We start from the raw sequence: 13,418 nt of genomic DNA, 5'->3' as shown, positions 1-13,418 counted from the left end.
ATTTTTATCGGGCTGATGTGAAAACGCCTATTGATTATGATTAGTGTAATAAATGTAAAGTCGAGTAATTTCAATTCTTATTTCTTCATTTTTTAAAAATCTTTATTCGCACATCCCTGTGTCTGTACCTTTATGTACCGCTCATGTTTCATAAGAAGGGACAGCGAAAAGTAATTACCATCATAAAGACAACTCTTCCATTGAGAGTGACAGTCATGATGCGATGCCACATGAATCAATTGTCTTCCTATCCTGCGAGGCAGCTCCAGTTCAGCACATACTTCAAATATTTCTTATTGGCGGCATCAAACATGGATCGATACACCAGGGAGGTGTTAAAGAGATGGAGTGGCAACTCTTCGTAATTCATGCAAACACATGTTTGGCCACTCAAGGCATTAAAATGGGATGTCTAGCATTCCACGACGCTTTTAAGTCATGCTCGGCACCGCTCTAGTTGCAAGATGAAGTTCGGAGACGTTAAACGCATTTCACCTTTTGTTGAATTACAAGCTTTATTTCACCGCAAAATTTTAAATGAAATACTCGAATTGATTTAGAATAGTTTAGGAAAGAATTCAGTATCAAAAACATGTACTTCTAGTTTCTTCGTAATGCGCAAATCGAAATGAAATGAAAATTAGGCCCTCTCAAAAACCTTATATTTTTCTAGAATGCGCACATTTCCGCATATTAGTTTTCTATCTTTTAATCTGGGATATTTTGATCTTTCAAATAAAGTACTCCGCTAAAGCGTGTTCCAGCGTGCTTTTAAACTATTTGCTGTTAAAATTGTCAGATTTACACTGCATTTTGATTCGCTGCTCCAATTATTCAACGTACACAAATTCATTGCTGCCATCACATTGAAAGAGTGAGCGAATTGCAGTAGGGGCAAGCATTTCTAGATGTGAGAGCGCTAGTCCCGATTATTGATGCTTCCTTTTGTCAAAGCACATGGGTAACACCTGTAGTTGAACGCATAACTTCTCGGCGGTGCCGCGCATGACTTCAAAGGAGAGCATTAGTTGTCTCTCCTTCTCCAGCACCTCCCTGGTACTACCAACTGGGCTCTTGAAGCTCCCTTGAGCTAGGTTAATGTATTCACTTGATTCTAGCAACAACAACAGAATCATCGTCGCAATATTTCATTTAAAGGGTTGGTAGGCCCTATTATAGTTTTGGTTGAGATGGGGATTCCGGTTTTAACTTTTTTTACGAGATAATTAGGAACAACTCATATGAAATGTTAAAGAGCATACGATTCTCACAAAAACTACTTAATCCCTTTAATTGTTCAATTTGTGCATTCAGTTTTAGCAGACATAAATTGGTGTACTCCATATAATCATTGTATGCGTATATCTTTCTCGTGATTCTTTTTTTTTTCTACCTAATTAGTCTGGTAATGATTTGATTTTCTTTTCAAGGACTCATCCGTTTTATTTACTGACTAATAAGTGGCCGAATAAGAATCTTATCGATCGGATGGTCCCAAAACGAGGAAAATAGCACCCGTGTGTGTGCTTCGGGTGTGTGCAAACTGTTCTATGACCCATTCATATCATTGCACATGCACCAAGTGCGAAATTGGGCGGGAAAACCTACATCTGTTGCACCTGTTGCACCTACCCGAAAGCAGTGTACCGACCAAAGAACCAAGACCCACAGTAAAGACCTCTACGCTGGAAGCCATGGGGTAAATCTCGGAAGGACATTGTTGCTGGATGATCACAGATGCCAAGACGGCGCGAGCTGAAACGGAGAGCGACTCTAACATAGTCGTCATCGTCATTACACTGTACTTAAAGACCATCACGTCGACTACGAGAGCGATGACGTTCAGAATCGTTACGATGATGAACACATCTACGAGTCCTTCACTGCTCGACCGGCGCGACATAACGGCCACGGACATCCGACCAGCAAGGTTGAATACGGCAGCGATGATGCTTAGAGACGCCGCGTGGAACACGGAGGTAACAGTTTCCATAGCCCTAGGGACCAGAAACGAATGCCATCCGCCGTGGATCATCCCATACGGGATCACCGCTATCATGAAGACGATCAGATGGGAATATGTGTGAAGCGTGGACAGCAACATTGCCGTTGGCCGCTGAGGACTCCCCGTGGCTGTTGACTTTCCGGTTGCAACCTCCTCGGCAGAATCTGCAGCGCAGTCCTTACTGTGGCTCATCACTCCTCCCCGCTTCCCTTGCCTATGTTGGCGGCATTCTCGCTGGTCGACGTGGGGAGTACCAGAGACTCGATTCACACAATCTCCCTTTTGGTCGTTACACGTACCTCTGTCCTGGCCTTTCAGGTTGCTTTGAAGAGTTTGTGCTGTGGAATATCTATCCATGCAACTCGTGGGCTTGGACGCTCTTCTGAATCTTTCTCTCCCGGTTTTTCCATCGACAACAGACCCTTTGACTTCGCCATCAACCAATACCTTTTTCTCCTCCTCCTCCTCCTCCTCTTCCTCCAGCTCTCCCTCCTTTTCTTCCTCCTCTTCTTCTTCTGTGGTAACTGGAAGATAGTCTGGCTGCGATGCTTTTTGCGGAATAACAAGTAATGAGTTTGGAATGATATGAGACATCGCGCCGCCCAAGATCAACAGAGCGCCACGCCATCCGTATATCTCCTGTAGATAGCCTGCAAGCATGGGCGCGGCGATCATGCCGAAAGGGTAACCACACAGTCCCAATCCGAGTAAGAAGCCGAAACGACCCTCTGCCTTATGGGTCAATTCCAGGATAGCTATGATCGTTACTGCACTTGTGCCTAGACCTATAACGAGAAATTACAGAAAAGAGATGTTGATTTCTTAAAGCTTCTATAAACTTCATAGAATTATAAAGATATATATCTATATATATATATATATATATATATATATATATAAAGTAGGCCTATCAAAATCGATCAGTAGCTCCCTTAATTCCTGCAATGAAAGGAACTTTCACAACTGAGATTTTAACAAATCTATCACCCGCATGATTACCATGCAACTTTAGGGCTGTGTTGGGCTAACCAACTCTATAAGGAAAAGTACAGGTCTATTTCAATGGACCAAATGTAATATTATAGTTTTATGTTGCATCAGAATGTAGAAAGCCGTTTTTTTTACTTTCATTTACTCCACTATAGCTAGCCAGAATTTAATAAGCAGTTGTTTTGTTTGTTTGTTTGTTTTTTTGGAGGTGGTTTTTGTTCTTGCCTCAAATACATATATTAGCACAAACAGTGACAAAGGAATGGAATTGAACTGCGGCATTGTAGGGCATACATTTGAACATCATTGAGAGTATACCGAGGAGATAACGTATGCTATAAATACTGTATCAGAGAAAAGAAGAAGAGATCTGATTGTAACAATTGAAACAGATAAGAAATAAGAAGAAAAAAAAAATGATTTGTAAAATTGCGCATTGCCAAAGCGTCTTGTTAATGTTAATCAATCGATTACAAATAATATTGTCATCCTGGTGTCCGCCTTGAATCGTCTCTTTGATATGAACCCCCGTCTGATAACAATACGACTGTCAAACCTGTCTATAGCGGCCACTCAAGGGAGACGCAAAAAGTGACCGTTATATACAGGTGGTCGCAATAGACAGGTTCTTTATGCATGTTTTTTTTCTTCATAGAGGCAATAGTTTTTAGTGGTTGTATATGGAGGGGCCGCCTTAGAGAGGTGGTCGCTGTAAGACAGGTTCTACTTTTCTCTGTATCCACCTGCTTCTTGGTGTTTGGTGTGAATTTGAGAGCGAAAGTTTTGATTGAAAGATATGAAAATGATATGGATACAGACCTCCTGCTGCCAACGAGACTACAAACTCCGTGTGGTCTCTCGCCCAGCTCGCTGAAATGATACCGAGAGAAGACAGAGAGGCTCCACAGACTAACAACCATCGCCCATACGATGGGTGAAGACTTTTATAAATCATCCCTACGAGAGGAACTGTGATGAAGAGAGAAAGGAAAAAGGGATTGAAATAGAGCGACAAAAGTTAACTTTGTCAGTTTTTTTAACAATTATTGTTCACCATTGAGGGCAGTGATTTAAAAAATGTTCGAGTTATTGCATGTGATAGTATTATGTTTAGGTGTTTCGTATAAAAAAAAAAACATCCGATAATATACGATATTTGCCATGAAGCTAAAAAAAAGAAAGAAGAGATATCAGTATTTATCTCAACAAACCATAGACCACCTAATAAAAAGTGGGTACCACCTTTTATTCCGATTACTTTGTTTTGGATATCTTAGCCATTTCAAAACTGATTTTCATCAAATAGACTTTGAATTCCTCTTAGAATTATCCTCTTTAATATTTCATAAGACGTCTTCTCATTATCTCAAGAAATCATCATTAAAAAATGTTGGAAACCTGAGGCCCAATCTTAACCGAAATGGAACACCCCTTTCAGGCTCACTTGTAAAAGAATATCGACGGTTCTATGCGGACTACATGGCAATATAGCAGCTTCCATGTTGTCGGCATTATTGCGACGATAAACGATAAAAATGTAATGTTCAAGATCCTTCGCAGGACTAAAAACTATAGAGAAAATGTGTCTGACAAAATCGATCATTGATGATGGTACACCAGCATTGTCAAAGGAAGTCGTGATTACATAAAGACCCACAGAAATTTATAAAGGACTTTACCTTGAGTTTTGATTAGGCTGTAACATGATACAATTTATAACAACACTGTTTCTCCATCCTTCGGCGTTAGGCAGATTGAGGTTCAGTTCGGCATTAATTTTGGGTATTTCGTTAACCTTGAGTTCAAAGAGGTATCAATTACAATGAAGTTAAGGTGGCACTTTATCCTATCTTTTTCTCTTTCTTCCTTTTTATTGTTCATTATCAATATTAGCAAAAACGGAGTGTCCTTATCCTCACATGCAGCTCATGGCTATAATGTTGTTCTCTTTTATATTATTCTATTTACACGTTCACCTGAAAGAAGCGACTATAGGACCTATCATTGCTTTTTGTTGGTTTTGTCACATTTCACATTCCTAATCGTTATACACCTAAGCTTTTGGCTCCGTCATTTGTTTCAAAATAGCCTTGTGTAATCTATTCGCTCATACTAAACTGCATTTACTTTTGAAAGTAGTTTCTTTGAATCACACTTTACTCTGATATTTTGATATTGTTTGTTCGTGCAGTGATGTATTTTGTAATAGGTTGTTGTCGTAGAACAAGACAGAATTCAATTCAATTCAAGTAAGAGTAACATAATTTGTATAAGCGAAAAAAGCTTGAAGATTCTTGGGCACGGCTTTGGACTGGCGCGAGCGTATAAGTGCTACCAAATCTGTCGGATATTTATGCTTGATAGGTAAACGAGAAAGGTCTAGATCTATTTCTATATCTAATTTATTCTCGTTCTTACCTGCACAGAACGACGTGGAGGCGAGCACGCCGAAGGCGACGCCGACATCTGTCGGATTTGTTCCGAAAGTCTCCGAAATGTCCGGCATCAGCACCCCAAGAGCCTTCACGATGCCGACTTGGTTTCCGCTTCTCATGAAAATGAGCGCGACTATGGGAGTGATGGACGAATAGCTGACGGGGGCTTCGGCCATCTTTGCTGTTTCTTCGCGGTTATGGGCACGAGTCTGTGCGGCGAGTTTGCCGACTTTAATATACCGACGTTGATCTTGGGTATAGAAAACAAGATTCGCATGAATAGATAATGAAGTACAGAATCGGCGAGTTGATGATAATGACATTGTGCAGGATCGTTCCTCTCCCCTCCTCTCCCTTCCGAGCTCACACACAACCAGACTAGATATCATTCAGCCCCTCTTCAATAAACACGATACCAAAAATTAGGCCAAGGTAGGGCCTACTAAACATTGTTGTCATGTGGCTGCCCGCATTCTGTAACGGCAAGGGCTGTGACCAACATTACTCCGTGTTTACATTTCGTCACGGGCCACGAAATTTACAGGTATTAAAAGAAATCCCATAAATTATGCGAATGCCTCGAGACAATCATCGAGCCAATATGTCGTTGTCGTCTAAGGCTGTGTTCACATAGAAGTATACTAATCGGGTATTCGGGGCTCGTTTTCGAGGGCACGCGAATAGCTTGAATCGAACGATAGGATTTCCTCACATCGGTTCACATAAGAGGGCACTATTCGAAAGTACCGAATAGCTGCGAATAGTATAGCAAAGTTGGAATCGAGCTTGTTCGATTTTCTTGCAGCGTATACCGTCTCTCGTTAATGAAATAATGACAATTTTGGTCTGGATTTGCCCTTTAGCAAAAATAATCATGTAGACTGACATTCTGATGCAGTTTAGAAATTGCTGGGATGTAGGAGGAAGAAATCCTCACTGCATGCCAGTGGGATGGTGAGTTGACGGTGCGGGTGATGGTGTACTCGGTGCCCGAATAGCGAATAGCGAATACCCGAATAGCGAATACTTCTATGTGAACGCAGCCTTAGGCTGCGTTCACATAGAAGTACAGTGTATACTATTCAGGGGCGGCGGAGCCGTGGGGGCCGTGAGGGCTCGGGCCCCCGCACTTTTTGTGCACCATACAAAGGAATACATAAGGTGTCATCACTTTGGGCCCCCACACTTTTTTCAACCCGGAAGTACGTAAGTGGCACTAAAATGGGAGAGGAGAGAATGAGCCGAGGACCTTTTTTTTGTTTGTTTGTTTGTTTGTTTTGCTTGTTAGCTGAAGAAACCCGGAAGTGGACGGGGAGAGATGAGCTGAGGACCTTTTTTTTTTCTTGTTAGCTCATGAAACCCGGAAGTGGGCCCCCACTTTTGAAAACACTGCGCCGACCCTGCTATTCGGGTATTCGGTGCTCGTTTTCGAGGGCACGCGCATAGCTTGAATCGAACGATAGGATTTCCTAACACCGGTTCACATAAGGCTGCGTTCACATAGAAGTATACGGTATTTGCTATTCGCTATTCGCTATTCGTTATTCGCTATTTGGGCACGCAGGACACCATCACCCACACCGTCAACTCACCATCCCATGCAGTGAGGATTTCTTCCTCCTACATTCCAGTAAATCTTATTAACAATTTCTAAACTGCATCAGAATGTCAGTCTACATGCTTGTTTTTGCTAAAGGGCAAATCCAGACCAAAATTGTCATTTTTTTTTTGTTCTTACAGCGTATACCGTCTATTCGGTACTTTCGAGTAGGAAGTGCCCTCTATTATGTGAACCGATGTGAGGAAATCCTATCGTTCGATTCAAGCTATTCGCGTGCCCTCGAAAACGAGCCCCGAATACCCGAATAGAATAGGGACCTACTTCTTTGTGATGGCACCCAATTAGGCTGCGTTCACATAGAAGTATACTATTCGGGTATTCGGGCTCGTTTTTTGAGGGCACGCGAATAGCTTGAATCGAACGATATGATTTCCTCACACCGGTTCACATAGGAGGCACTATTCGAAAGTACGAATAGCTGCGAAACGTATAGCAAAGTGGGAATCGAACTTGTTCGATTTTTTTTTTGCAGCGTATACCGTCTCTCGTTTATGAAATAATGACACTTTTGGTCTGGATTTGCCCTTTAGCAAACATAAGCATGTAGACTGACATTCTGATGCAGTTTAAAAATTGTTAATAAGATTTGCTGGGATGTAGGAGGAAGAAATCCTCACTGCATGGGATGGTGAGTTGACGGTGCGGTTGATGGTGTACTCGGTGCCCGAATAGCGAATAGCGAATAGCGAATAGCGAATAGCGAATACTTCTATGTGAACGCAGCTTTAGCTACATGATGGCACGAACACAATGACAAACGTCAATACGCTCACGTTCAATATGTATATTATACTTTAAATTGAAAAGAAGTTGTATTGTTTTATCAGCGTCCAATAACTTTTAATGGTGGCACCTATTCTTCGTAAGCGCGTCATGAATCTTCTTCGGGGTTCTGGGGTATGTGAGACCATTGCATTGAAAATAAACGAACAATCAAACTGTGAATGATGTGATAGTATTAGGACAATTACCCTCTGGTTAAATACTGATCATAAAAGTGATAGGGTAAAGGTAAAATCAGGGTTAGGGTTAGGTGCAGGGTAAGAGTTTTACTTGGGTTAGGATTAGGTCCACGCTTACGATTAGTGTTATGCTAGGTTTGCACCATATTCCCGGCGGCCATGGCAGCCCCCCCCCCCCCCTCCCACCCGTTTGCCCGAAGCGTACAGTGCGTCGTGGGTAGATGCAAAGAGGTGACACCTCCTTGGTAAATGGGATCTCCCCCCCCCCCCCCCCCCCCATCTCGCCTCTTATTTCCAGTCCTCGTTCACATTATGGGTCAGGCTAGACGATGCAATATTTTCCGTCGCGTCGCACTACGGACGTCCTCCAAAGTTTCGTTACGGCCTTATTACGTTCTAACCTGCTAACACTTTTAGTTGCGTTCAACCCTTTTCATTACGGCTTACAAGGTTTCTAATTAGCATCGGGAGGGGCGTGGCAATTTTTTGACAGTTTAAATACCTGACAAGGCATCCAAGGCATCCCATCGTGTTGTCTTACGTTCATGGCGTTTTGCAAACGGTGGTCTGAAAAGTGATTGCCGTGGCCACCAGGAACTTGGTGTTTAAACGCAGCACTAAGGTCCAGGGGAAGAGTCTGAGGAGATTGACCAGGAGGTAATATTGTCCTATAGAATCGATATGATAGTTATGATTTAAAACGTTTAGAGCCTGTGACTCTGAATATCATGACTTGTTGGAAGGTATATTAAAGGAAACCCCTCCTCCCCCCACCCCCCCAAAAAAAAAACAAAAACAAACAAACAAAGAGAAATGTCGATTGGGTGAAAGCAGCAACAGTAGTAAAACACATGAGTGAAAGTTTGAGGAAAATCGGACAATCGTTGCAAAAGTTTTGGTGTTGGAACCGTTGGATGACGAGACCCGCAGGTTATGACGTCATAATACTACGTGGCCGAGAACAATAAAAGGGAATTCGACAAAATAATCACTTTTCTAGCATAATGAAGAAGCACTTGACTCACCGCTTTCATAAAGCAGGCGGAATAATTGCTACCCTTATCAGTATCAAGTTGATGGAATATAGAATTTTCAGGAAAAATGAATTTTTGTGGAATTACCTTTACATTTCCTTTATATCGTTGTCCACACATGACATCATAACCACGAACGGTCTCCTCATCCAGCAGTTCCAACACCAACACTTAAATAAATCATAAGTTTTGCATCCAGATGTCCGATTTTCCTCAAACTTTCACTGATGTGTTGTACTAATGTTGCTGCTTTCACTCAATCCACATTTCTCTTTTGGTTTTGGTTTTCCTTTAGTTGGCGCGTATTTTGCGATCTATACAGTGTCAAAGGTTGAAAACAGATCTGAAAAAAAAAAAAAAACATTGCTATTTGATCGGAATCAGCAATACAACTAGAAACAGTCATCAATATTATGGTTTATCCGCCCGAAGGTTAAATAGATCATTATGTTCCAGCAAATATAGTTTGAGAGTCTCGAGAACACGACTCTCTCTAAAATCTTGAAAAATGAAAGGATGATTGCATGCAGGGCGATAGTGTTTCTTTGTCCAAAGAAGGTTCTTCTCGGTGAAGGACAATTTTAAAACAGACCTTTCTTTGTGCTGGCAGACATATCGTTGGTGAAATCGGGCTTGTTGATGCTCTTTGTGTTACCAGATAAGGGTGCGTTATTCCTCTCACAGGACTCTCAAAACGTACGAAACAAGCAGGTTACGGCAGAATGGTATTGGAAATGCTTGGGAGCCCACTGATAATAAATAGCTGTCTATCGGAGACCTCAACCAAGATGATGACGTCGAAAATATGACCATGATCATGATAAGTATGTGGGTGACGTCACCAACGAGCGGCGTCGACGTAGCCATCGATGAAGTCGCTGAATTGTTGCCTGTATCGTAAAACCCACATTTTACAGAAAACCCCATTCGATTTGCTTCAGTGGTAAAAGAGAAATTAGGACTACCTTCTTTTTTTTTGCAGAGCATGTCAGGAATCCCTTCCCTCCATGTTCTGTCCAGTGTGTTCCAAAATCATCAAAGTGCTAAATTTGGAAGAACTGGACTCATGACATGCAGCACAACGATCCACATTTCTCTGTTACCACTAAAGTAGCAGTGATGTTGAAATATTGTTGACTTGATTATTACAAAGGGAGCGTGCATTGATTGTATACATGGTCACGGTATTTATCATAACCTCCTCCTTTCCCTCGATGTGTTTTTCACTTACACCCATATTTAGGGACAGAATCCTCCTCCATTCTTTCATGTTGTCCTCACGCCATTTTTCGGATTTATTGCCACAATTTGAGGGAAGAAGTAAGGAGCTTGCTCCCATGAACTAAATCCATCATTTTTTAAAATGGATTTAGCGCCTTTTGGTTGCAAACTCTTCATAATATTAAATCCTACAATACCTTGTATTACTGCAAAAATTATTGAATCAGACACAACCTCTAGAAGGACGTGAATTTTGATTAATGTCCCTACGTAATTTGTGACGCAATCTTACTCGATCATAGTATCGCAGTAATATATAGGCCTATACGGTGGGGACTTAGGTTGTATAAAGCCATGCAGCTATATAATTAGGGTCATAAAATGGGACGGTCCATGCAGATAGGCTAGCACACACCCAACAATATAGTTTGTGATAGCTGCATGAGTGAAGTGCTCTTACAGCATAACGCACCTGAGGAGGGCAACAAATCACAAAAGAATGCAATCATACTTCAGTGTAAGAGTATAGAAAGCCACACAGAATCAAGTAGGCTTACTGTAAAGTCTATAGAAAACACAAAACGGCTGTATCCGATACCTGTCTGTACTAATTATATACCGCAGCTAATACACTTAAAATCAATCTTATACTGTAAATACACCAAAACCATACAGAAATATATGTATCTTGTCCAGCAGAGTTGAAGACAGACATTCAAAGATAGATTACAATACACAATGAATAATACTACTAATAAAACTTACCATATGAGAAATCAGCTGAAAACTTAAAGTTGTAAAAAAGGGCATCTAATTGGCCGCACTCTGTCACGACAAACGTATAGCTAATCGTGATAATCCTGGAGCCCGGGGTTTGATGGGGTGGGATGGGGGGTGGGGGGTTGGGGAGCCTGGGGGTGGTAAGTTATCTCCCCCCCCCCCCCCCAAAAAAAAAAAAAAAGTGGTCCTATGTAATGAAATGTAAGATCCACCTTTTATTAGGACATAGTCCTGTTAACTTTGTTTTTGACATCTCATCCATTTCAAAACCGATTTTCGTTAAATGAACTTTGATTTCCTCCTAGAATCGTGTGCTCTATCATATTTCATATTAGTGGCTTATCGATCTTCACGCAAAAAAGTTAAAAATGAATCTCCATCTCAGCCAAAACTATACCATCCCTTTAAAATTTATGCGATGGATCGATCAGATAATAATGGTGAAGGTTCAAGTGTAGGCCTATATATTAGGCGTGCATGTACATGTACTAGGTGTTTCAAAAAACATTTCCCACTTTTGATTCTTAATAATTCAATAACTATTTATCAGATAACACTGTCATTGATATGAGTGATAGCTGAATAGTGTACAATTTGGTTGGAGGTGGTTTAAATATGAAAGCATAAATCAGTATCATGAAATTCATGATTAATTTCACAGTTAGGTTCCAGATTTTGCTCTATTTTCAACCCTCTGTACAAAATTTCACTTTGCACAGGGGTAAATGGGTGCATAGGCGCCGGAAGTGGGGGGGGGGGGGGGGGGGGGGGGGGGGGGGGGGGGGGGGGGCGGCCGCCCCCCCCCCAATCCAAAAAGTGGGGGGGCAAAACGCATTTTTGCCCCCCCCCCAAAAAAAAAGCCCCCCCCCCCAAAAAAAAATAATAAAAATAATAATAATAATTATAATAAAAATAAATGAATAAACAAAGAAAGTAAAATAAATATGTATATTATATGAATAAAAGGGAAAAAATATGGCTACAAACGGCAGCTTTTGGACTGTAAAATGTCAAAATTTTCAAGCTCGCTCGCTTCGCTCGCTCGCATCCAGCAGTTGAGCCCGGTGCGCCTCCCCCTTAATTTCTAAAGCGAAAAACATAGTTACGACGGCAGTTGTTGGACTCTAGAATGTCAAAATTTTCAAGCTCGCTCGCTTCGCTCACTCGCATTGAATCGTTATGCCATTCTCCTTGCTGACAGTAATTGCCAGTAGTTGCGCCCGATGCCCCCACCCCTTAATTTCCAAAGCGAAAGATATAGCTACAAACGGGAGTTTTGGGACTGTAAAATGTCAAAATTCTCAAGCTCGCTCGCTTTGCTCGCTCGCATTGAATCGTTATGCCATTCTCCTAATGTTGCTGCCAATATATTGCCAGCAGTTGCGCCCGACGCGCCCCCATTTATTTCAAAGCGAAATAATGTAGCTACAATTAAAACTCCAGTTTTGGAACTGTAGAATATCAAAATTTTCAAGCTCGCTCGCTTCGCTCGCTCGCATTTTATTGTTATGCCATTCACCTTATGTTGCTGACAGTATATAATTTGTCGATCGCTTCACACCGTCATTCCATAATCCATGTAAGGAAAACTTACAATGTTCCTCAATGACTGCGTTGTTGAATGTATCACATTCCGTAATGTATTGTAGTCCCATTATTGCTCACGCACACACGCACAAGCATACAGACCGTCAAAATTACTTTATGGTTCCCCCATGTTTCGACCCACCGTATACGCCACTTTACATATATATATATACATATATATATAAATAATAGATGTGTGTGCGTGTGTGTGTATGTGTATATTGTGTAACATATGCATGGTCTAATCTTGAGCCCCCTCCAATGTTTGCCCCTATCACAACTAGTCTTTATTCAGCCTCTGGCAGTATCTGTGTAAAGTCAAACGCCTGCCAATACTGTCGTTGAGTCGCGACAGTGTTCTCCCTACTTCTGAAAAACGAAATTACAATGAATACCTTCTGTTCTATCGTAAACATGGTGACACGAAGCAAAGAAATCCATTGGACTATACACTTGTGTATATGGAGCCTTAAATAAATCTACTGTGAAACAAATCGCCCCAATGATAAATGCTGCTGAACTCTTTACCAAAAATAATATCTTTTTATCAAAAAAGCGAAAAATTTGTCAACTATCTAATTAGAAGACAATTGTATTAAAATGAGGAACTTTAGATCATTTATGCTTATTTATATCCCAAATTTAGTGATATGTGAAGCAAAATTTGAAAATGATTGCCAGCTGGAATGAAATGTGGTGTTTGCAAGCACATGGAAACATGTGCTTACTTTTTCCATGTGCATACATTTTACCCTTTACCGTGCATGAATTCAGACTAGCAGT

At 41.2% G+C, this 13,418-nt stretch overlaps 1 protein-coding gene across 1 annotated transcript; it reads right to left on the bottom strand.

Moving 5' to 3' along the window:
* Positions 1-1,632: 1,632 nt before the first annotated feature.
* On the bottom strand, positions 1,633-5,606 carry LOC139734947 (uncharacterized; the record flags this gene model as incomplete). The annotated part of the gene is made up of 3 exons (XM_071645723.1): positions 5,414-5,606; positions 2,531-2,790; positions 1,633-2,239 (listed from the first exon to the last, which is right to left on the bottom strand). Coding segments are annotated over exons 1-3 (1,060 nt in total), but the record flags the coding sequence as incomplete, so codon positions are not given.
* Positions 5,607-13,418: the final 7,812 nt, after the last annotated feature.

The sequence above is a fragment of the Diadema antillarum genome, unplaced genomic scaffold (assembly GCF_040938485.1).
Source record: "Diadema antillarum isolate AM-2024a unplaced genomic scaffold, OU_Dant_1.0 seq00000552_RagTag, whole genome shotgun sequence".
NCBI lineage: Eukaryota > Metazoa > Echinodermata > Echinoidea > Diadematoida > Diadematidae > Diadema > Diadema antillarum.
Note: the sequence above shows the minus strand (reverse complement) of the source record. Positions and strands in the feature narration are given on the sequence as shown.